Source organism: Mastigoproctus giganteus, chromosome 4 (assembly GCF_048544385.1).
Source record: "Mastigoproctus giganteus isolate SK-2022 chromosome 4, ASM4854438v1, whole genome shotgun sequence".
NCBI lineage: Eukaryota > Metazoa > Arthropoda > Arachnida > Uropygi > Thelyphonidae > Mastigoproctus > Mastigoproctus giganteus.
Window position 1 is genome coordinate 207,425,390 of NC_143578.1, and position 26,823 is coordinate 207,452,212.

At 37.0% G+C, this 26,823-nt stretch overlaps 1 protein-coding gene across 5 annotated transcripts in view; it reads left to right on the forward strand.

Moving 5' to 3' along the window:
• The window catches only part of LOC150087350 (uncharacterized), a 592,205-nt gene that overhangs the window by 483,415 nt on the left and 81,967 nt on the right, over window positions 1-26,823 (forward strand). For all 5 annotated transcript variants that reach the window (XM_090372014.1, XM_090372013.1, XM_090372010.1 and 2 more), the window contains one exon: window positions 25,584-25,674. In XM_090372014.1, coding sequence (XP_090228140.1) covers window positions 25,584-25,674 — 91 coding nt within the window. The remainder of the gene's footprint in view (window positions 1-25,583; window positions 25,675-26,823) is intronic.

Below are 26,823 nucleotides of genomic sequence, written 5' to 3' on the forward strand. Positions count from 1 at the left end.
AATTTGCTATAGTATCAGAACTATTAGTTTTTTCTAATACAAGTTCTTCTGCATATAATTTACTGTAATCCTGAACGAAATGTGGACAATTGAACACACATAGATCATCTACGTATCTAAATACGTATCTAATTAGGACTTCCTAATTCATTTCACAAATATACGTGGTCTCAATTCTAATCTCAACGATGTCCATTTCCACTTGCAGTCTGCCAAACCTCATGTACTTTTTCTGACAGAATCTCAGTTATCGGTTGATTCAACTACTGCTCATCTCAGATGCCCAAATTATTCGCTGTATGATTCCTTTCGCCTCAAAGGTGGTACTTGTGCATATGTCCGTTCTGATATTCCCTGTCAGAGACTTGGCAATTTGGAATCTCCTCTCTTTGATCTTCTCTGGCTTAAAATCTCTCTACCTCATTGTGTCAAATTCATCTGTTGTCTCTACCGTTCTCCCAACTCGACTAATCACTTGGAGCTCTTTCACTTCCTCTCGTTGCAACTTGACTTTCTCCAGTCCAACTCTCCTAACAGTGAGGTAATTTTCCTTGTTGATTTTAATGTTCACAACCCCAGCTGGCTTCCGATTTCTAGTCACACCGACCCAGCAGGTCGAGATGCTGAGGCTTTTGCAATTACTAATGACCTAGCACAGATTGTTCATTTACCTACAAGAATACCGGACAATCCTAATCATACAGCCAATATGCTCGATCTTTTTCTCACAAGCAACCCTTCTAAGTACACGGTCGAAGTGAGAGCTCCTTTAGGCACTTCAGATCACAACTTGGTGATTGTCTCTTCTCCAACGGAACCTTTATCTCATGGCTATTCCCAACCTTGTGTTGTTTGGCATTACAAGAATGCAAAATGGGATGACCTGCGAGACTTCTTTTCTTCTTTTCCTTGGTCGGATTACTGTTTCAAAAGTTCTGATGTCAACGTTTGCTCAGATCGTGTCAGTGAAATTATTCTTGCAGGAATGGAATCCTTTATCCCACACTCCACTTTAAAATCTCGTCCTTTATCTAAACCTTGGTTTTCCAATAAATGTGCTAAGGCTGTCCAAGAGAAGAATGTTGCATATCGTAATTGGCTTGATTCTAATTCTTCGGTTTCATTTTCTGCCTACACCAAAGCTCACAACAATTGTAAAGCAGTTATTAATCAGTCCAAACTAGAGTTTGAACAGGCTAAGAGTAGAAAACTTGCTTCTTGCCCTAATGGTAGCCGAGCATTCTGGCCTCTTGCCAAAGCTATTGGCCGCAACTTTTGCCCATCTCTGCTCCCACCTCTGTCCAAACCAGATGGTTCTGTTGTCACTTCAGCCAAGGATAAAGCAGACCTGCTAGCATCCCATTTTTCTTCCAGCTCATGTATTAATGATCTTGGTAAAACACCTCCCACCATTCCCAACACACTCCATTCAATGCCTCCTGTGGTCTTCCGTCAAAAGGATATCAGAAGGATTTTGATGAATCTCGATGCTAAGAAAGCTCCAGGTCCTGATGGTATTTCTCCACTTGTTCTCAAAACCTGTGCTCCTGAACTTACTCCTATTCTTTGCCGCCTTTTTTCACTTTCTTATTCTAAAGGTGTTTTTCTTTCTGCTTGGAAATTTGCTCATATCCAGCCAGTTCCTAAAAAGGGTGACAAATCCCTCCCATCCAATTATCGTTCCATTGCAATTACTTCTACTCTTTCTAAAGTAATGGAGAAATCAATTAACCACCAACTCTTAAACTACCTAGAAACCTTCCGTATGATCAACGATCACCAGTATGGATTCCGTCAGTGTCGATCCACTGGTGATATTCTGGCTTATGTTACACATTTATGGACTAATTCAATGGAAAGGTTCGGTGAAACACAAGTAGTTGCTCTTGACATCTCAAAGGCTTTCGATTGTGTTTGGCATAAAGGTCTTCTAAACAAGCTTCCATCTTATGGTTTGCCAACTATTTTTAGTAATTGGTTATCCAGTTTTCTCTCTGATCGCTCACTGAGGGTGATGGTTGATGGCTCTCTGTCTTCTAACTTCTCCACTAATGCCAGTGTCCCCCAAGGTTCAGTTCTTTCCCCCACTCTTTTCCTCTTGTATATCAATGACCTTCTTCCATTGACTGGAAATCCTATCCATAGTTTTGCCGATGATAGCACATTGCATTCAACTTTCCATTTTGAGAAACCTTGTCCTGCTCAATCAGCTTCAACTTCTCGAAAATCTGCAACCAATTCCTTAAATGCCGATCTTCAGGTAATTCTCCAGTGGGGCAAAGACAACTTAGTTGATTTCAACCCTTCTAAAACTCAGTCTTGTCTTATATCTCGCAAAAAGGATTCTTCTGCTCCTTTGCTTATCTTTAGTGACACTCCAATTTCTAGGCAAAAGGATATATCTCTTTTGGGGATTACCCTGACTTCTAATCTCTCTTGGCACAAGCACATTACAAATATTGCTTCCTCTGCATCTAAAAAACTTGGTTTTCTCTTTCGCTCTCGGCGTTACTTTTCTTCCAAACAGCTGCTCACCCAGTATAAATCGCAAATCCGCCCTGCCATGGAATATTGTTCCCACATCTGGGGTGGTGCCCCCAAAACCTCTCTCAGGCTTCTTGATTCCATTCAGAAGAGGGCAGTTAGGTTAATTAATGATTCATCTCTAACAGACTCTCTCCACTTGCTGTCTCATAGACGCACTGTTTCTGCTGCATGCCTCTTCTACAGATACTTCCATGGGCACTGTTCTTCTGAATTGGCTTCTATAATTCCCGCTCTCTCTTTCAAAACAGTCCGAACACGTGCCGCCACCAACCAACATCCGTTTACTGTCCAACTTCAAACCCACAGAACCAACTTTTCATCTTCCTCATTTATTCATTCAACTGCCGTTTTCTGGAACAACCTTCCTTCATACGTATTTCCTGAAAATTACAATCTACAGAAGTTCAAGTCCAATGTCAACAAATATCTTCTTTCGTCTTCTCAATCTCCAACCCAAGCACGGTACTAAGTACTATAGGTTCTAATACCTCTCGTGTTTGGGGTTCACATAAAAAAAAAATAAATAAATAAAAAATATAAGTAGGTTATCTTGGAATGCTCTTTCTGTATAATATAGATAAAAAAAAGGTAAAGTTGCAGCCATTATCAACCCACTGCAGGATGGAAGCCTCCTCAACAATTCATGCTGAGGGAAATGGACCATAATCTGCCATGCTGGTCCAGTGCGGGTTGGCAGATCGACCGTATTCAGCAGTCAGGGGCTTGAACCCCGGTCCACTCAAGGAGCGTGTGGTATGCACTCCTGCTTTGACCACTCGGCTACGGAGGCCCTCTGTAGCCGAGTGGTCAGGAGCGGGATAATATAGATAGAGGTTTGCAATTATGCTTGATGCTAGACTTCCCATAGGGGTGACATTCACTTGTAAGTATAACGATGTTCCGTCATATACATAATTATTAAAGATATATAAATTTATTAGAGTATCCCAGTAGCTTAAATCGAACTTTATAGCATTTTTATTTTCCAAATATAGCTTCTGGAGAACAACTTTTAAATTGTCAAGATTAATACTAGTGAATAATCTGTTAAAATCAAATGTTTGTATTTGCTGAGTATTGTTATTTTTTATAATAGTTTTATTTGCGTTATTTAATATAATTTTAAGTAACTTTTCTAACTTCATATAGAAATATTTCATAATAATATAGATGTAAACATATATATAAAAGAGATGCATTTAATTTCAAAGTAGTCAGCCTTACAAACTGGAGATCTAATATATCAAAATCAATGCATCCTAATGTTAGGGTTATTGCTTTCGTAAAGGCGACTACTATGGTCTGAGACAGTATTTAAATTCTATGCAGTGGGACCAACTGATGATGTTACTAACAGTAAATTAAAAATGGGAAGCATTCAAAGAACTTGCTTTGAAGCTACTAGGCTTTACTTACCAACTGAGAAATATTGCTCAAGGTTTAGGCCTAAATGGATGTCAGATGAACTAATGAGACATATGGCAGAGAAGAAAAATACTTGGGATACATATAAATTAGCACATGACACAGAAGCCTATGACAGATATAAGTTGATCTGTAACCAAGTTACAAAGGAGGTTAGGCAGGCAAAGGCAGATTATAAGAAATCTTTGGCAAGGGATGCAAAGAAAAACAGCAAATAGTTCTTTACTTATGTAAACTCTAAAAGGAAGGGGAGGAATCAGATTGGTCCACTTGATATCGATGGTTCAACTTTTGATGATGCTGCTCAGTTAGCTAACAAACTAAACGACTATTTTGCATCGACATTCACACATGAGTAGTTATTCAGCAAGGGGAATGCCAGAGGTGTATTCAACTGTGATAGTAAACTAGATAATCTATTAATAACTGAGAGTAAAGTGGAGGAGAAATTGTTGAAGATAAACACAAGAAAGGCACCTGGGGTGGATGGGATCTATCCAGTTATATTAAAGGAGGCAGCAAAGGAAGTGAGCAATCTGTTAGCCATAATTATGAGAGCTTCCTTGGACACAGGGGAGGTACCCATAGACTGGAGATGTGCAAATGTGACCCCAATTCACAAAGGAGGATCAAAGGCTGGGCTGACACAAGTAATTATAGACCTGTGAGTTTAACTTCTGTGCCAGGAAAATTAATGGAGGCACTGGTTAAAGAAACACTGCAGGATCATCTAGACAAGACTTCAGTTATAGCTCAGACACAGCATGGTTTTGTTAAGAAGAAATCTTGCTTGACCAATTTGATTGGATAATAAACATAATAGCATTGTACAATAAGTTGATTAATAATAATTTCCCCATCGCTTACTTGAAATACCACTTCAGACTATTAATCATGTGATAAACATGATTAATTTCAAAAAAATTTTTGGAACCCATTGCTTCAATATAATTGTCATAATTACAGATTTAGAGCCATGTATATATGTACATAGGATACACTTTGCTTTCTTGGTGTTTTATGGCGTAGAAAGAACTGGATGCAGGGAATAACTTTGATATTATATATTTGGATCTTAGAAAGGCTTTTGATACTGTTGCACATGGAAGACTGCTGCACAAATTGGAGCAGTGTGGCATTGGAGGCAAATTGCTGCTATGGATAAAGGGGTCGCTGAGGGGGAGAAGACAGAGAGTGGTAATCAGTGGACACTGCTCATCGTGGACTAATGTTATCAGTGGAGTCCCTCAGGGTTCAGTGTTGTGTAAATTATTGTTTTCTGTATTTATAAATAATATTGATGATGGTAAGTTTGCAGACGATACAAAAGTTGGCAGGTTTGTTAAGGACACTACTGACGCTGTGCTGCTGCAACAGGATCTGGAAAGGTTGAGCAGATGAGCCGAGAGTTGGCAAATGAAGTTTAACATTGACAAATGTAAAGTACTACATATGGGAAACAGCAACCCCAGAGCAACGTATCAACTCTGCGGTACACTGACAGTTGTAGAGAATGAAAAGGACCTGGGGTAATTGTGCAGGCAGATATTAAGTTCTTTGAGCAGTGCAGACGGGCTGCAAGAGTAGCTCATGGTGTCTTACAAATAATGATATGTAGGAATTTTTCTAGCAGGGATAAGGAGGTAATTATTCCCTTGTATAAGGCAATGGTCAGGCTACACCTAGAGTACTGTATACAGGTCTGGAGGACTCATTTCAAGAAGGATGTAGAGCTGCTGGAACGAGTACAATGAAGGGCATCAAGGTTAATGAATGGAACAAAGGGTTGCTCTTACAAAGAAAGGCTTAAGTTTTGCAAATTACAGTGTTTGTAGACTAGGCACTGGTGAGGTGATCTGATAGAGGTGTATAAAGCCTTGAATGGTTTGAGCATGCTCAATGCTGATAGGATTCTGTCTCTTACTCAGAATAATCACCTCAGAGAGCATAAATTCAAATTGAGAAAGACAGATGTAGGATAGATGTCCAGAAATTTGCCCTTAGTCAGCAGGTACTTGGTTGGTGGAACAGACTTCCATCCCTTGTTGTGGAAGTTTATAGCCTAAATAAATTTAAGGTTCAGCTGGACAGGTTTTTCGAACAAATGGAGGGGTGAAGTGGAAGTTTTTTTTTTTTTTCTGGCTGATGCTGCATAAGCTTGCTTTCTTGCATCATATGCCTCTGCTAGTGTTAATATCATTTTATCCCAATGTCTGAGGATTGCTTACATTTGCAATAATAATAAAAACTGTTCAGCAAACATAATAGCATTGTACAATAAGTTGATTAATAATAATTTCCCCATCGTTTACTTGAAATACCACTTCAGAAAAGCGATAAACATGATTAATTTCAAAAATTTGTTTTCGGAACCCATTGCTTCAATATAATTGTCATAATTACGGATTTCGAGCCATGTATATATGTACATATGATACACTTTGCTTTCTTGGTGTCTTATGGCATAGAAAACTTGTACCCACCAGCTTGCAAATTATAGTGTGTCATTTTTTTTTTTTTTTTTAGGACGCCTCTGTAGCCAGGTGGGAAGGAGCACCAGTGCATAGTACATGCTTCTTGATTAGACCGGGGTTCGAGCCTGTGACCACCAAATACGGAGGATGCGGAAAGGTCAGGGAATGACCACCGCATATTCTCGGAGCAATATGGCCTTAGTTGCTAATGCTCCTAAAAAACAAATAAAAACAACAACGTCATTTTTTTTTTTTTTTACATAGTTAAGTTTACTTAAGTTCACGTGGAGGTAACATGCAAATTCAGCTCAGGGTCCTACTATGGGAATGGGTTTGCGATCCCGGGCATACCCGAGCCACAACTTATATCATGTATTGTCTTTAAGCTGTCCTACACTATTTTTATTTCTCCAAAATTATTAGGGTAATCCGAGGATGTAGGAGAAACTACTTCTTATCTATACTACTATTTTTTGCCTTTATGGAGTTCAGGTTCTATTATTCCTACTCTTTTAGTTTTTCTTCTTACTATCTGCATGTTTCTCTTTGCGTTAACTTAAATCTGATTACTTAAATTTGATTGGTTAATTAATTATTTTAATTTTATTTATTTATTATTACCATATCCATCACATAGGAGGCACCACATATTATTTTGATCTTGACGACTATTGTTGTTACTACATTATATCCTGGATACAGTAAATATGCATTATACTATATATTTAACCTTATTTTAATCATTAAATTACGTTCTCTGTCGGGTCAACGATGATTAATATATGCTTACATTATAATTTCTTACTTTTGATGCTAAATTTTCTTAACTATTTTTAATTACCTATATAGCAGGCCCCCGTTATAATGCGGTTCGCTTTACGCTGATTTGCTATAACGCTGTTCTTATATTATAACCTGTATCAGACTGTAATGCTGTCACAGATCACTATAACGCTCTTTTACAGATTGTTGCATTTTTGGCATATTTAAAGAAATCGTTTCATTTGATGGAGTCGATAACTTAAAAATGAATATAAAAATACGGTTAAAACGTTTCCCACACCGACTTGAGAAATTTTCCCACGCTCAGTAAAATTTTCTTGCACGCTAATTTAATTGCAGTACAGTCACTTGTTACGTAGTTCCGAGATCAAATCAACATTTTAAAAAATGATCAAGTATTTTGCTTTTAATATTTGCATTATATGCATTTATCCGAAGTCTAGTCATCACTCAGTACAGTATTAGACATCATGCGTAACGGACAGTTTAAATGAACATTGGATTGTAATTAATGCAACCAACGCAATTTCATTTTCGAAGAGTTAATAAAAATTAAAAAAAAAAAAAAAAAAAAAAGAGAGAGAGAGAGAGATTAGCCTATATCTGAAGAAAACTCACCTAAAAAAAAAAAAAAAATTGGAACCATTTAAAACTAGTAAGGGCTGATTGAATAGATTTAAAATCCAGGGAGAAGCTGCAAGTGCAGATCAAGGAGCCGAAACTTTCATAAAAGAACTTGTTAAAATTATTGAAGAGGGATATTATGTGTTATACTTCTCAGCAAGTTTTTAACATAGATGAAGCAGGACTTTTGTGGAAACGAATGCATAAAAGAAGTTTCATATTGAAAGAAGAAAAAAAACATGCCAGGTTTCAAAGCGGCGAAGGATCGGTTGACTTTATTGTTGTAACGCTGCAGGGGATTTAAAATTAATACCCCTTTTAGTTTATTTAGAAGAGGGCCAAAGTTCAACCCAAAATCGACACATTTTTCATGATTAAATTCATCAATTAAATTAAATCAATTTAGATCAATTAAATTCATGATTTTAATTGGAATTTTAAGTTTAATTTTGATACTTAAATAGTTACCACATAATTTTATACGTATGTAATGCAGAATATTTATATGTACAAATATTTGAATATTAAATATTTTGACCGACATTTGTGCATCTTTTCACTACCGTTTATTATTGATTAGGAAATATCCTATGGCACCGACTGCAACTCACAAATACATATGTTACCTTATGGGAATGCGGTGCTAGTTTAGCGCGGATTCACTCAGCGCTCTGTTTTTCCGGAACGAATTATCAGCGTTAAGCGGGGGTCACCTGTATTTGGTTTAAATTCAAATTACTTAGCATATATTGATCATTACAGGAACCGAGAACTTCTTGTCGTTTTATGCCTTCAGTCTGGGTGGTTGGCCCCAGTTGAAGTCATCTGGATTGTGGGTAAACAACAATAACAATTTTTTTTTTTTTTTTAAATCTTTTGCGTTTTCTTAAAATTCCTGAATGGAATTATTTCACTTATCTGTTCTATTATTATCTTTAATATTTTATCCACATTATGGTTGTAATGCATAATTGCTCTGCATAATAACTAATACTTACAAATATTAGTTACAGTTGTTATAATTATTAACTTCCTTTCCTTATTACTGATATATATATATAATATTAAAAATATATATGTTATATGATATTTATTACAATAATATAATTATAAAAATTACATTTCATAATACAAGTTATATATATATATACAGTATATAATTTTATTCTTTATATAGAGGTACTAAGTAAACATCAATTATATATCACCACAAAATTAAAAAGATACTGTACACCTTTTTATAATGAAATAAACATATAAATTAAAAAATAGTAAGTTTAAGTAACTTAAACCCAAATTACGTGGTACCCCTGCAATGTTGTTGCGGCACCCCGATTGAAAATCACTGGTTTTCAATTTTGCATTTGCCTAGACAAATGCAAGACCCATGGATTGCATCAAGGAATTCCAGTCAACTGAAACTACCAGCTGAAAACCAGTGAAAAGATTGAATCCATGATAGAAGGAGAGACCTAAAAATATCTGGGAATGATGCAAGTGCAATAGTTAAAACACAAATAGATTAAGGCCCACCTCACTGAAAAATACCATCAGAGACTGAGGCGCCTGCTAAATCAAAGCTGAATGGAGGGAACATGAACATAGTCAGAGCCATAAACAACTATGCAGTCCCAGTACTAACATACTTCTTCGGGGTCATAGATTGGAACCAATACTGAGCTGGAGGAGATTGAGATCAACCAGGAAATGATGACCATGAGCCTCTAAATGGGTGAGTTTGGTTAAAACCACCCAAAGGCACCCAGTGAGGGACTAACCATAGCCCAAAAAAGATGGAGGGAGGAGTTTGACAGACCGCATTGAGCAACAGAAGAAGGCAATTGAGAACATAAAGGATCACCTTCAGGAAAATCCATCACCAGTCTACCAAGCCATAAGTATGACAAACAAATGGCATACACCACTCATCTCAGCAAGAAGACCCCACTCACACAGACAGAAGAAACAAAGATAGAAAGATGGATGAAGAAGGCACTCCATAGCAAACACAACAGTGACCTCCAAGATTACATAGATAAGATGGCTTCCAGTGCATGGCCCACAAGTTGGAGGCTCTTCTTCAAGACCAAAGGATTCATACTCACCATTGAAGACCAGGTAACCAACACCAGGAACTACAGGAAATACATTGCCAAAGACCCAAAAGTAACAGATGATGTGTTGATGATGCCACTTGGTGCCAGAAACAATCTAGCACATCACTGTGGGATGCAGGTTTATCACTCAGACAGAATACACTCATAGACACAATCAGGTTGCCAGCATAATATATCAGAAGTTTGTGCAAAAATGCCACTTGATCAATGAAAGCATACCATACTATAAGTATGAACCCCAGGCCATACTAGAAATCCCTACTCACAAACTCTATTGGGACCGTGCCATAATAACAGACAAAATGTGCCTGCACAACAGACCAGACATAACTCTCATTGACAAGGAGGAAATGGCAACCTACCTGATCAACATACTGGTGCCCAACTTCAGCAACCTTCAGAAATCCTACAAGGAAAAGATCAGGAAATACACAGACCTAAAACCGGAAGTCACATTGTCAATCCTTGACATGGTGCCAGTGAGCCTCCATAAGAACCTAGTAGTAATAGGTCTCCCAGAGAATGCTTACGTGGAATTTCAGAAAGTGCAATCCTAAGCACCTGTTAGTCAGAGAGTTCCTTGATCAGCAGTAATAATAATATTAATGATATGGCCACAATGGCCCAGTGGTTACAACACTGGACTACCAGCCTGATGGACCTGGGTTCAAGTCTTGCTTTGGCGGAAACAAATGAGTCTCCATCACTCTGGGAGACTGGCATAATAATGATAATAGTAGTAATAAATTACAATAATAATAAGAATAATAATAAAAAAAAACATTGTGAAAGTCACTTGAGTGGACTTATCTCCCCCAAGGTGGAAATTACGGCCAGGCAGATGGTGGCACCATCTGGTGCAGCTCCCAAGAACTAAGACTACCGCACTGGATATAAGCCAAATCTAAACAGGTCCTCCTCCATAGATCAGGGTTGCTGACTGGGCTAGCCAGTTGGGTAAAGTGCCTGCCTGGCAACCGAAAGGTCGTGGGTTCGAATCCCGCCTCAGGCTTGGATCAGAGTAAAATGCAAAAAACTTTGGAAAGTGCATTATTGTCACAGGAGCCGATGTACTAACAACAATAAAAAAAAAAAAAAAAATTCAGGACCACGATGTGCTGCCAGTAAGTAAAATCATATTTGGGGCAGCAAATATGCTGTCATTAACAACCCTGCCAACCTTTGTATCACTGCAAACTTCGACACTAAGCCTGATATACCTTCATCAGTATCATTGATAAATATACAAAACAACAGTGGGCCCAACACCGAACCCTGTGGGACTCCACTAATAACATTAGTCCATGAAGAGCAGCACCCATTGATTACCACCTTCTGTCTTCTCCCACTCAACCATCCTTTTATCCATTGTAGCAACTTAACCTTGATACAATTCTGCTCCAATTTGTACAGTAGTCTTCCATTCACGACGTTGTCAAAAGCTTTCCTGAAATCCAAGTATATGCTATCAAAATTATTTTTTGCATCCAAGTCCTTTGTAACCACATCATAATATCCAATCAGATTTGTCAGACAAGACTTTCCTTAACAAACCCATACTGTGTCTGAATTATTGTTGCAGTCTTGTCTAGATGATCCTACAATGTATCTTTAACCAGTGACTCCATTATTTTACCCAGAACAGAAGTTAAACTAACTGGTCTGTAATTACTCATATCACCCTTTGATCCCACTTTGTGAATTGGGGATACATTTGCGTAAGACAGAAGCATAGTGCCAGTGGAGCCCTGAACCTGCCTGAGGGCAGAGAACTTGAAGGAAAAGAAGATTTTATAACTGGAAAATATAAATATGAAACACAGATCCAGATAAGCAACTTAATGTGTCTGCAGTTTCATGTACTGTATTTATTTCAAATTAATTATTTGCTTGCCATGTTGAATACTGGAAACCAACGAAAATCGCATTATTTACCTGATTGTATAAAACCAATCAGATGACCAGTGAGACTTCTGGGTATGTGGGATAGGTGGAATCCCTTTGGCTCTTAATTCGTGCTTAGCAGCAGCATTAATTGACTCAATTGCCTGAAGGCCAGAAGTGCGAACAGTGCATTCCTAGTAAAGTGTCTCATAATCCGTTCGTTATATGGAAATTCTGTTTGTTCTACTGAAACTATTATAAATGTAATTACCCAGGGAAAATTTAAAAAAATCACTAAATAGAAGTTCGTTAAACAGAGGTCCGACATATGTCAAAAAATTTTGGTGCCCTCCTGAATTTCCGCCCGTAAATGACACTTACCTCGCCTACCCACTTGCGGCAGCCCTGCCATAGATAGATGATTATGTCGAAGAGAAGCAGTAATAATATTGCATCGAGTGTGGCACAGGTTCATCACTCATGTTGTGAAGCCTTGGGTAGAGGTTCTAAAAGTCGGAGACAGTGGAGCAAGTGGGGCACTGTTCTCTGTATGGCTAGCACAAGGGAAGGGCAAGACCATACAGCCCAACTAACTAACTAACTGGAAGTGCTTCTTGTGCTGAAGAAAACACCAATAGATGAAGTGGAGCATTGAAATGAATACATACCTCATGCAAATCCAGGGGCTCACATCTGGTGAGTATGGGCTTGGCACACCCAGGGTCCTGAGCTGGATATCATCATTCTTCTCTTTCTTGGTGATTCCTTTCTACTTCTGTCTGTCTCTTTCTCACTCTCAGGGTAACTCGGGATTTTTTTTTGGCTGGTGCAGCATAAGCCTCAGGCTTCCTTGCACCATATGGCTAATAATAATAATGATAATATTAGTAATAACATACTATGACATAACCAAGAAAGAGATCAATATGAAAATGTACAGGTCGAGACAACATCCCAAGTGGTTGGAACAACTGGATATTTAGAACAGCAAAAAGCAGGCCAGAGTAGGACTATCATCCATTAATCATGGATGATGGACCATAGTTAATGTCTGATAAACATTAACCATCTTAACATTGAAACATTGGTGTGCAATATGAGCAGTGGTGTAACTATGGTGTGGCAAATGTGGTCTCAGTTATAGGCACGAATTCATCTTAGGCACTGAATGAAGTTAAAGGCAGAATGCATGAATTTATTATTATAATTAACTGAAATAATATTATAATGAAAATAATTTCATCTATTTAAATAATAATTTAATAAAATATTAATGAAAAGCAGAGACACATTTGGGACATTTGATCATAGGTGGGGGAGGAATGCAAATGAAGTGATGAAAGATGTAAATCAAATAGAAGCTGTGCTCTGTGGTAATTCGTTCAAAACAAACTATAAAGTGTGTTTGTAAGTGCCTTTTATTTATTTTATTTTATGATTTTTTTTTTTTATATATAGATGTCTCTGGTATATTTAATGGATATTAATTAAATTTCATAACAAATCTATTTAGAATTCTACATAAAACTAAATAAATAAAAGTAAATAGAAGGAATTATAGCAAGACTTCTAAACAAGTTAACTAAACTGATGGAACAGACTTCCATCCTTTGTTGTGGAAGTTGATAGCCTAAATAAATTTAAGGCTGATCTGGACAGGTACTTGGAACGAATGGAGGGGTGAAATGGGAGCGTATTTTTTTTTTTTTTTTTGGCTGATGTTGCATAAGCTCTTTCTTGCATCATATGCCTCTACTAATGCTAACTTGTTTAGAAGCAAATTAATTAACAAGTTAATTAACTTGTTTAATTAAACGTGTTAGCAAATATTAACAATTCATGATTTGTAACAAAAAAAAAATACAGTGAAAAGAAACAACTTTTATGCACAAACCTAGAATATTTCATTTCGGCACATTCACCATATTGCTTGTTCATTCTTCCAAACAGCATGGCAAAATGCATAATATCCAGTGCTTCAGTATACGGAGAGTCTATGTGACATGCCTAAAATAAATATAAATATAATAATAAGGGGCACGATGACCCAGTGGTTACAACACTGCATTACCAGCCTAATTGGCCATGGCAGAAGTGAATGCATTTCCGTCATGCTTGACTACTGATGTAATAATAGTAATAATAAAGGTAAATAAAGGGGGGGAAAACCATCGCAAAAGTTGCTTCAGCAGACCAATCTCCCCCAGGATCAAAGTGACAGCTGAGACAGATAGTGCCACCATCTGGTGTCATTCCCAAGAACTAACACTACCGCAGTGGATGTAAGCAGAAGCTAAACAGATCCACCTCCATACATGGATGGTGATGTCGAAGAGGAGTAATAATCGTACTGCATAGAGTGTGATGCAGGATAAAGTCACTTGCTATCAGGCCTTAGACAGAGAGATCAGTTCAAAAAGTCAGACTGTCTGACAGTGGAACAAGTGGCACTGACCCCATATGGCTACCACAAGGGAAGGGCAAGGCCAGCCCAACTGACTGGAAGTGTTTCCTGTGCATCTGCACTAGTGACCACCCAAAAAGGAAGAAAATGCCAATGTATGAAGTGGAGCATCTAAATGAATACATATAATGTGCAGACCTTATATCTGGCACGATGCTGTGAAGGGGTATTATAGAGTCGTGGTACCTGCGTGTACTGGTGAACCTTACAGTAAAGATATTATTATTATTATACATTTTATGAACATACTATGAAATAATGAAGCTAGAGACCATTATGACAGTGTACAGGTCAAGACTGCGTACTAAGTGGTTGGAACAATTCCAGGTTATTCAGAACAGAAAATAGCAGACCAGAAAAGGACCATTGTCACAAAGAACCTGATAGCTCCTGCAATTGTGGAAAAAATAAAGCAGGATGTGAGTGACCAATTACACAGAACAAAGAATATGGACAACACAGAAGAGCAAGAAGAAATACAACCCAGAACAGTTGAAGTGGAAAGAGATGAGGCCATGATTAGAAGAAAAGTGGAAGGCCATAACATAATTTGAGGGAATGGACCCCACAAAGACCCACGTGATACTAAAGCAGAGATTCAACAGAATCCTGCAGAGAGTCACAGACCACCTCATTCAGAAAATAATACCACATTACCTCAACAGCAAGGTACAACACTGGAGGCCACCCACACAGCTGTGTACTGTGCTGCCATAGCAGCTACTAGGATTAATGGAAGAGAAACGAGAGACTAACATCAGAAGAATCAAAAACACAAGGTGCCACCAGCTTGGGAAAGAAGACTTCAGCAGAAAGATATAAGAATTAAGAGTCAACATAGACCAATTGACTCAGTACTAACAGGATAATAGGAGTAAGAAATTGATTGGAAAAGTAAAGAGCATCCTCAAGAGAGGCAACATTTACAGCAAACATGAGACCAAAAATCAGAGAATAGGAGAATACGTAGACACACTGAAGCAGAACTCCTGTCAGAAAATAAACAACTGAATCTTCAATGAAAACTAATGAGCCTTCTACGGGAGTATTGGACAAGACAGGAAAGACAGAAATGGACCATCTGAGCAGAAGATGATCGAGGAGTTCTGGGGCAACATATGAAGCAGTAAAGCACGACATAACAGCTGCGCTCCCTTGATAGAACTGGAACAGATAAAACCAAGGATGTACAAGAGATGAGAGATTTGGGAAGAAGTAGTATAACAGTCAATCAGAAAGTGACACAACTGGCAAACCCAATGAACTAGCACAGAAGTTAACTCAAATGATAAGTCACCCAGACATAATCCCAGAGTTTCTTACTCGAGGAATTACATATCTGAAGGCTAAAGACCAAGATACAAGAAACCCGGTGAAATATAGGCCGATCACCTGTCTCCCAATGATGTACAAGATCCTGACCAGCTGCATAACCAAGAAGATAGCAGACACCTTGGAGAGCCAGAGCTTCATGGCTGAACAGCAGAAAGGATGCAAGCAGATGAGAAAGGGATTCAAGGAGCAATTAACCATTGATGCCATAGTTATAGAGCAAGCCTACAAGAAGCATCGTAACCTATACACGGCCTACATTGATTACTGCAAAGCCTTCAACTCCATGCTTCATAGCTGGCTGATAGAGACACTGAAGATCTGCAAAGTCAATCCAACATTGACAAACTTCCTAGAAGCATCCATGGTGAAATGGAGTACCAACATCAAGGTCGAGAATATCACAATCAGACAAATCCCCATCAGGAGAGAAATCCTTCAAGAAGATTCCCTGAGCCAACTGTGGTTCTGTCTAGCACTCGAGTTGCTATCCACCATGCTCAACAACAGCAAGTATGGATATAACCTCAAGGGGGGAACAAAAAACCTGTACATCCTCTCCCATCTCCATCTGATGTGAATGGATGATATCAAACTCTACATGGCAACCGAGAAGCAACTCCAACAACTACTTCAGATCACCACCGAATTAAGCAATGATATCAGGATGGAATTTGGTCTAGACAAATTCAGATTGCATCAGGAAAAATTAGTTGGCTGAAACTACCAACTACAAACTGGTAAAGAGTTGGAAGTCATGACAGGGGGAGAGACCTACAAATACCTATGGATGATGCAGGCTTAGCAGTTAGAGCACAAGGAGATTAAGGTCTGCCCAACTGAAAAATACTCAGAAGCCTGCTCAAAGCAAAGCTGAACAGAAGAAACATAGTTCAAGCCATAAACACCTGTGCAAGCCCAGTGCTAAGGCTCATAGATTGGACTAACACTGAGCTGGAGAATATCATGAGAAAGACAAGGACAGTGATGACCAAGAGCCACCGATACCATCTGAAGTCTTCCGTGGATAAACTGACAATAGCTCGGAAAGGAGCCTGATAGACCTCATCGAGTAACAGAGGACAGCGATAGCTAACCTGTAGGATTACTTCCAGAAAAACACAGCAGACAAAAAATACTCTACCAGGCCATAAGGAAGAAAGACAAGTGCCATAGCTCACTCAACCTAATCGAGGGGTCCCTTCCTGCCCAGATGGAGCAAATGAACCTAGGAAGGTGGGTAAAAAAGACATTCCATGATAGACACTACAATGACCTCCATCAAGTTTTGATTTGATTTAGACCATAGGTTCCCAAACTTTTTCGGGCCACTGCCCACTTTGCAAGACATAAATTTTGTAACGCCCCCCATTATAACAGTTTTCCGCGTTCAAGCCATTTGATATTTTCAACGTAAATAGCAACTAATGATACATTACTGCTTATGCCGTTAAATTATTGAAAAAGTAGTGGCCAATATGTGCTTCATCTTGAATACAGTTATTGCTATACCAATTTTGATGAAACATAGCCCATATGTAAAGATTGTAAAGTGTATGCTTGAATAACATTATGCACAGTTTCATACAATGGTTTAAATATGAAAATTCGGAATACATATTAAGAGATTGCAAATGCATTAATAAGAATCTTATTGTAATAATTAAAACACCATTAAATATATTGAAAAATTGTTTATTTCAAACTTATAAAGTAAAAATACAAAGCAAAAATAACAAATTAATGTGAAGTTTCATACAATGGTTTAAATATGAAAATTCGGAATACATATTAGGAGATTGTATTACATTAGTAAAAATCTTATTGTAATAATTAAAACACCATAAATGGTACTAGAAAATTGTTTATTTCAAACTTACAAAGTAAAAATACAAAGAAAAAATAACAAATTAATGTGAAGGATGAACCTGATGCATTTTTAAAAGTTTGTTAATATCGGGTTCAAATTTCGTTAAAAACAGTCATAAATCACCACACTCAGTTATATGCAATCGGTTCCTTTTCTTAGATAGTAAATTTGCTACAGCACTAAACCCACGCTCAGCCAAATAAGGAGATGGAAATGCAATTAAAAATTTCTTCACTATTTCCCATAATCCAGGGTACAGTGTCAGTATTGATTTCTGAAGCCAGAACTCTTGGTATCCACTTTTGAATTTTATTTTTAGTTCTTCATTTGTTGTGAGTTCTATGAGTTCCTCTTCTAAATTTGATGATCCTGCTGTGTTTATATGTTATAAAGGATCTAGAACCCAATTTGGTATATTCATGTTTAGAATATCCTTGAATCACTCATTAAAATCAGCATAGAGAACCTCCAAGTGTTGGCAGTATGTAAGTAAATCTTCCATTTTGAGAGACACTGCTGATAAATTTGAAAAGTGGCTATATTCCCCTCGGCCTAGATTCCGCTTGAACAGAAGAAGTTTCCCCACAAAAGCGGCAGTAACGTTTTTTTTTAAATTAAATTCAATTCATCACCTTGTAATTGTTGATTTACTTCATTAAATATTTTATAGATGTCTGTCAAATAAGCGCTGTCATTTTTGGATGTAATCAGGTTGGCCCGAAATCCGTTGTCTCTGTTTTCTAGGAACTCTAGTACTGAATCAAACAAATTGTAAAATCGATTCAGACAAATACCTTTTGAAAGCCAACGAACTTCTGTGTGAAGCAGCAAATGATTGAAATCTTCATCGTTTTCACTACAAAGTTGGCTAAACAATCTGTCACTCAATGAATTGCTTCTAATTTTGTTGACTGCTCTAATAACGTAATGGAGCGACATATGCAGGTGTCCACTTAAATTCTTTGCAACCAAATGTTGGTGATGAAGAACACAATGTATAGGCAAGTACATTTGGTACTGCTTGTTTCAAATGCGCTATGAAACCCTTGTGGCACCCTGTCATTGCTGGAGCACCATCAGTAGCAGCAGACAAAATATTACGAATTGGAATGTCTTTCTCTTGAAAAAACTTATTCGTGGTATTAAATATAGATTCTCCTTTTGTATCCGCTTCCAAATTTTTAGCAAATAATATTTCTTGACAAACTTTTTCTTCTTTTATGAATTGTACGTATGTAAGAGTATTGCTTCATTATTTGGGAGAGTTGATTCATCGAGTTGAATGGAAAATTGGTATGTCTTCAAATAATCGCACAATGATTTTTCAATGTCTTCAGCCATTTCATTGATTCTTCTTTGCATTGAATTATTGCTCAAAGGAATTTTCCTGATATCTGATGCTGGCTTATGAAGCACAGTGTTTATTACTTCTTTTACTGCCGGAAAGATTAATTCCTCAACAATTGTGTGTGGTTTTCCCACTTTTGCGATTAATAATGAAATATTATAAGAAGCTTGTAATCAGTCATTATCTTGTTTAGTGGACGACGCAAAAAGTTTTGATATAGTTGGACATTTAAAATATTTTTCTTCTAGTACTTGAAAATAGGACAAGTCTTTATCCTTTTCATCAACATGCATTTTAGAAATGCTACAAATGCTCTTGTAGCCTAGACGGCTTCGTTTCTTCATTTGAAAATACTATTTGGCAAATCAAGCACATAGGTAATAATTGGTTCGTAGGAGACTGAATAAAACCATATTTCAAATACTCAATACTGTACTGTCGACATTTCTTCTTAGATTCAGACATAATGAAGTAATAAAATTTGCAACAATATTCACAAAATAAAAGATTTAATTTACACTTTATGTGACTCCACTTATCTATCACACTTTCGACTGATGATTGTTGGCAAAGCACACAAAAAATAATGAAACTTATTCCTAAACAGCAAAAATGTACAATCACATATCAGTTCATGAATTATTACATCAACAAAACAGCCTTGGAAGCTTTGAAGATGAAACACGCTACTGAATTAGTTTAAAATTCGTGCTTAATCTGTCTCAAACGAATCAACAGACGCGGAGATATAATTGACTGGTCAAGCTTACGTCATTAGCATTACAGTTGTTGCTACTGTTTCACTTTATTGCTTCTTATGTCAACTCACAGTAGCTCGCGTTGTCTTATTTCAAAGGCCCTAGGCTAATCAGGGTGGGTTTAGAAAAATAACAGAAAAAGGCCTAAAAAAATACACACTTGATGTCACACTCTTGTCATTTGCGTGAAATTCAATAGAAGGTTTTGAAAATTGAAGTGGGAAAATCGAAGAAAATAGTTCTGGCTTCACCTAGCGAATTTCAGCTGTGTCCATAGAGTAAAAATTATAGAATTTATTAGATGAACTGGGTCCACTATAGATAAAAAAATATGGATAAGGAGCCACCGACCCCTAGACCGCCTGAACACCCCCCAATTGCTTCTGAACCCACTATCGCCCCCCTAGAAGGCTTCAGCACCCACGGGGGGGCAGTACCGCCCACTTTGGGAACCTATGATTTAGACTTTACTGGCACAAAAACCTCCATCAAGATCACATAGATAAAATGGCTTCCAATGCATGGCTCAGAAGCAGGATGCTCTTCCCATAGACTGAAGGATTCACGCTCACCATCCAAGACCAAGTAATCAACACCAGGATCTATAGAAAATACATCACAAAGGTGTCCCGAGTGTCAGATGAGACATGTCGACAATGCCACTTGGTCTCAGAAATGCTCCAACACATCACCGCAGAATGCAAGATGATGTGTTGGAACCCAAAAAGAGTACACTTGAAGTCATAACCAGGTGGCAAGGAAAATACATCAGAAGCTAGTGAGGAAATACCAGTTGATCAAAGAAAGTGTACTGTATTATAAGTACGAACCCCAGGTTGTGCTATTGACCACAACTTACAAGCTGTACTGGGACCACACCAGTATAACAGACAGGGCAATCCCACACGACAGACTGGATATAACCTTTGTCGACAAGAAGGAAAAGGCTACCTATCTAATTGATGTAGCAATGCCCACCACTGGCACCTTCACTAGAAAAAGATCAGGAAGTACATGAACCTAAGACATGAGATCAAAAAGATGTAGCATATGCAACAAGCAACAACCATCCTAATCATCATGTCAACCACCGGTATGGTACCAAAGACCTTATGTAACAGCCTAGCAGCAATGAACACATGCAAGGTACTCTAGAATGTCACAATCCTTGAACACCTGTAGGATAATTACAGAGTTCCTCGACCAACAGTAACACCAGGCATAACTACCCTGTGCACTTAGTATCGGTACCTGTCGTGGAATCACCCATCAGGGAGAAATAATATATAATAATTTTACAATAATAATAACTTGATACAACCAATCACCCCATGCACTTGGTACCAGTACCTGTCATGGGTGGAAAAAATCCCACAAGGAGAACAAATCATGATAATAATAAAAGATGGGACCAAAATTGGAAAAAAAAAGAAAAAAAAAAAAAGGAAAAAAAAGAAATTATTATTGGTATGTTAATGGCTTCTGAGCATAAGTTTTTTCCATGTGGTGCATTTTATCTGTAGAATAATGTACTCATTCATTGTCCAATTTGCATGTTGTGTGGGCTGAAAATCTCAGACTAATTCATGGGGAGGGAGGGGCCTACTCTATCCCTCTGAGATTGGCTAACTACAGCCTCGACTGAAGAGGATTTGAGAAATTCATTGAGGTCAATGAGGGGGGAAATCAAACCTAGACCTCTCCAGACAAGTGGGAAAACCACTCATCTATCATGGAGAACTGCCTGAATACGAAAAGTGACCTTCCTTTTTTACTTTGAGAAATAATGTTTTAAAGGTCTTAAACTTGTTTAATTGAAAAACCTTCATATTTGAAAAGGATTAAATAAATCATTCATTCATTGTGCCCACAGGATAGTAAATTTTCAGCATTAAACTAAGAACTTGAATTTCCTGAACAATAATTAATTAGTAGGAAATTCATGGCAGTAAAATTAATTACAGTAGAACCCAGATAAGAAGTTTTACAAGGGACCAGAGGTTTAGAACTTCTTAGAAGGGAAAATGACCTAAGGGTATGAAATATTAACAACACAAATAAAAATGAAAAGATATACATACATATGAATGATCATGTAAATTGTAGGAAAACTATCAAGAATAAAAATTGTCATTTAATGTAAAACAATATTTATTAGTCCAGATTTAATAAGATTTCAAATTATAACAAGAATGGGTGAAGGTAAAGAAAGCCAACACGAGAATGACGAGAAGCATCAGATAACTTACGCGGAAAATTAGTTTACTGATATGGTACTCTAGCACTACTCGCTCGGTAAACAGACAGTAGGTGTTTTCAGTCTGGAGCAAAGCCGAGAACGATATATTGATTGACTGGTAGGTGTGGCAAACAATGTGCTGATTGGTGCACGAACTCAACAACACACGATAACATCGGTTTAATATCCTGTAACTCAGAAGCACTAATGGTAACTTGCCCTAATCTCTGCTTTCCGTAATGGTGAAAAAAGGTCAGGTTACTTCCACTTGAATCCCATGAGAGCTTGAACCCCTCCCGAAATGGAGGGGGTAACCTAACCTTTTTTCTTTAGAATCATGGATGGACTAGCGCAGAAATTGTTTATTAACAAAATATTAATTTTTTATTACTGTACTTTTATTTTTTAAGACACTCTTGCAGATACACACACATCGTAATGTCAGTCAACACCTCAATAGCTATTCGCTATATATATATAAAAAGAATTTTTCTTTCTTTTCCTGTTATTTCCTAACCTAACGTTTAAGGTTAGGTCACAAAATATAAGGAAACCTTTTCTATTATTTCTTAACCTACCATTTAAAGTCAGGTTATGAAATATAATGAAAAACAGAGAAATCTTTTCCTTTTTTCGTAACCAAACCTAAATCAACAATATAGTAAAAACACTCATGAATTCCAAAAATCTGCTTTTAATAATGAGAAAAAAACATAATGAAGAACATAAAAATGAACGGAACAAAACAAAACTTTTATTAATTTAGTTTTCATCAACCAACGTTTTATTTTCCTTACAAATTTCTTCCAACTTTAAAGATTCATCACTACTATTATCTGTTTACCGTTCATCACAAAACTATTATGCACCATTCTTTACTCATAAATACACATTATAATGCCAACCAATCATTTCATCATTTGCCATGCCTACCTGTCAATCTATATATCCTTCTTGATTTCGGCTCCAGACCGATAACACCTACCATCTGTTTACCGAGCGACCAGCGCTAGAGTCTGGCATTGGGAAACTAATTTTCCGTGTAAGTTATCCGACTTTTCTTGTCATTCTCGTGTTGGCTTTCTTTACCTTAGCTGAAGAATGCAATGAGAAGAAAGGTAACGAGAATGATAAAAATCAATTACAATAATTACAAGTAGTACAAAAAAAATGTTTATAATTTTTTCAAGTGATTATCCAGAGAAGACTGCTCCAAATATTTTGGGGAGAATTTCATACAGAATAAATCAGTTTTCCTAACACATTTGAATGCTGACTCAGGAACATCGGGCACACTTTTAATGAATTGCTGCAGTGAAGAGAAGCCAATCATTGCTTCTTGGAACGTTGGTACAGCAGGCTCATCTTCTTGTTCAAGACTCACTATCAGTCATGTTTTGATTTTCATTGCAATTGTCTTCAATACTTTGCAATTCACATGTGATAACATCATTGTCTACATCAACGTAATCATAAAAATTTACTGTAAATCCCAAACTACTCTCTGTAGGAAATCCCATTTGTCAAAAGGAATCCCTTCTTATTCATCACTTTAAACACTATCAACATTTTCTTCTATATCATTATAGAACCCAGCCTTTTTAAAGGAATTAATTAAAACAGTAGGGCTCAGTGTATCCCATGATGCTTCTAAATAACGCATTGAATCTAACAAAGAAATTTTGAACTTTTCAGTGTTTCCATTCAGTTTTACGAGGGTAAGCAATTTATGTATAAGGTACTTATGAAATTGCATCTTTAAAACTTTGTTTATTCCATGATCCATTGGTTGCACAACTGATGTGGAATCCCCAGGGAAAAACTCCACACCACAATTGTGGGTGCCGGCAGGATATTTTGCAAGGTGGTGCATGTGGGAATAAATTTTTTGTTCACCAACTTTTTGAATACGTGCAATATTTTAATTAAGTGAAGTTTGGCTGATTTACATGTACAGCCGAGCCAATGCTTTGTGATCGGTTGGAGAAAGTACTTGTATTTCGAAAGAAAGAATTTGTATTGTTTTAATGTTTCAATAAATTAATGAAAATATTAAAAATTGTGTATTACTTTCATCCAAAGGTGGTGAACAGGGGCACTTTGTGGACATTGTTTAAGTGCTCATTGTTTTTCAGATGAGCAGGGCAGTTATTGACAAATAAAAGAATTTTTCAATTCTCTCCTGCCATCTTTGAATCTAGAACTCGCAATTATTCATCAAAAAGAGCACAGGTCATCTGTGCTATTTTATTGTTCCTATATTTACATGGAAGTGTTTTCACATTCTTGAAACAGCATGGTTTCTTGGGTTTTCCTATCAAAAGCAATGGTAGTTTCTCTGAGCCATCCATAATAGCCCCCACTAGCATTGTAATTCTCTCCTTACTCAGTTTACCAGCATTGAAATTCTGTTCTTTGAATGCATAAATCTTATTAAGAAGTAGTTTATAAAAGAGTCCTAATTTGTCAACATTAAAAATATCACACCTTCTATTGTTTGATCAAAACATGTAGTTTCCTTTTTCTCCACTAATCAACTTGTAACTTAGTTACACTAGCAGATTCTCCTCAAATTACTTTGTAAACTAAACCATATTTCTTCTTAAATCTATCAATCCACCCACTGGAAGGAATGAAATCCACTCCAAGCCTATCAGCAATTTGTAGGCGATATCTGCTTGAACCAAACCACTAAAGCTATTTCCATATTTTCCAGTTCGTGTCCTTTTAACTTTACATGAAACATTAAGGGCATTTGAGTTCAATACTTCTTTTCGTGACATAAGTCCAATTACTGTAGAAAGTGCCATATTAAGTTTTTTTGCCACCTTGACTTATGTGCAAGAGGGATTTGATTCCACTGCTTTTATACATCAAGTTTTCTTTTAATGTCATAGCCTTTCTTTTTATTCCTTTGGAGTTTATCCTTCCAAATTAGAAAATTATAATATAATTAGTATAATCAGTATAAATATTTGTAACGTTAAAATAAAACTGCCAAGGAGGTACAAATAATTAGAGCCAATATGGTAGATAGACAAAAACGTGGTTATTCTCTAAAGAATTACCAAAAATACTAATGGTAATCTACAGAAATAAATAAAGTACAGTATTATAAGTTCAGCTTTCAACATACCTTAAAAGGTTACAATTACAATAAGATACAGCAACAATCCACTAAGTAATTCAGAACCGCGAGAACTTAATAGCAAACATTTCACTGTGCTTCACGTGGTTGACACGTGAAGAAATAAATATGGAAATAAAGAAAATAAAGAATTTCTATATTTAAAAAATGTGTTAAGTGGGAAAATTTCATTATAATAATACACTGTGTATTCTTTATCACAAACTTTTTATGCGGGAAAACTTTTTATGCGGGAAAACCTTTTATCCGGGAAACTTCTTACGTGGAAAATAATACGTTGCAATATATAGAGTTGAAATTGGGACTTAAACTAAACCTACTACAGGGGAAAACGTCTTATGTGGGAATTTCTTATCCGGGGGTTCTACTGTATATAGAGGGAGTTATAGAGTCAAGAATTAGCTTTAGGCAGTTTTAAGGTTAGTTCATTCTTTTTAAATTAAATGACTGGTAGTTAGCTTAAACAATTTGTTTTAATGTTTTTAAATAAGATTCTTTTATTTATATGACCAAAGATTTAAATGTTGTCCCTATAATTTCATAACAGTTCTTTTAATCTCTTTTCTTTAGTTGGAGAATGGACCACGGCTATTTGATTCATTAGCAAATAAAGCATCTCATATGCTATGTTCAATTTTGCACTCTTTTGCACGACTGTTTGGTAAGTATTCAATGGTAAATTTTACTATTTATCTTGGTAAAATAGAAATTTTTAAGATCAGTACAAGAACAAGATCAGCATTAATTCCTGTTATCTATGAGAAAACAGATGTGCGTGCGCGCGTGCAAACATTCACATCTTGTTTTTTATAGTATGAAATATATCAGAAAGTGCTAACAATAAGAATTCATTTATCGTTGATATCGTATATAAAAGGTAATGATTTTAAGGTATATCTAAGAAGCAAAAACCGAGGTGATGTTTGGGATGGCAATATTCTTTCCGGTAATGAACCCCCCCCCCCCCACACACACACATACACACAGTGGTGAAATATATATATAAATAAAGTAAAAAAAAAGTGTTGACTGTAAAGTTCACAAGCCAAACTCCCCTTTTTAATCCTTATAAAAGAGATGTTTTTGACATTTTGGGTTGTGGTTTGCATTAGCATTAGTAGAGGCATGTGATGCAAGAAAGCAAGCTTATGTAGCATCAGCCAAAAAAAAAAAAAAAAAAAAACCTTCCATTTCACCCCTCAGTTTGTTCAAAATACCTGTCCAGCTGAGCTTTAAATTTATTTAGGCTATCAACTTCCACAACAAGAGATGGAAGTCTGTTCCACCAACCAATTACCCGCCGGCTAAAGGCAAATTTCCGCACATCCATCTTTCATCAATCTGAATTTATGCCCTCTCATGTGATTATTCTGAGCAAGAGGAAGAATCCCATTAGCATTGAGCATGCTAAAACCATTCAAGGCTTTATACACCTCTATCAGATCACCTCACCGGTGCCTAGTCTCCAGACACTGTAATTTGCAAAACTTAAGCCTTTCTTCGTAAGCGCAACCCTTTGTTCCATTCACTAATCTTGTTGCCCTTCTCTGTACTCGTTCCAGCAGCTCTACATCCTTCTTGAAATGAGGCCTCCAGACCTGTATACAGTACCCAAGGTGTGCTTGACCATTGCCTTATACAAGTGAATAATCACCTCCTTATCCCTGCTAGAAAAATTCCTGTATATCATTGACAAGACACCATGAGCTACTCTTGCAGCCCGTCTTCACTGCTCAAAGAACTTCATATCTGCCTGCACAATTACCCCCAGGTCCTTTTCATTCTCTACCACTGTCAGTGTAGTACCACA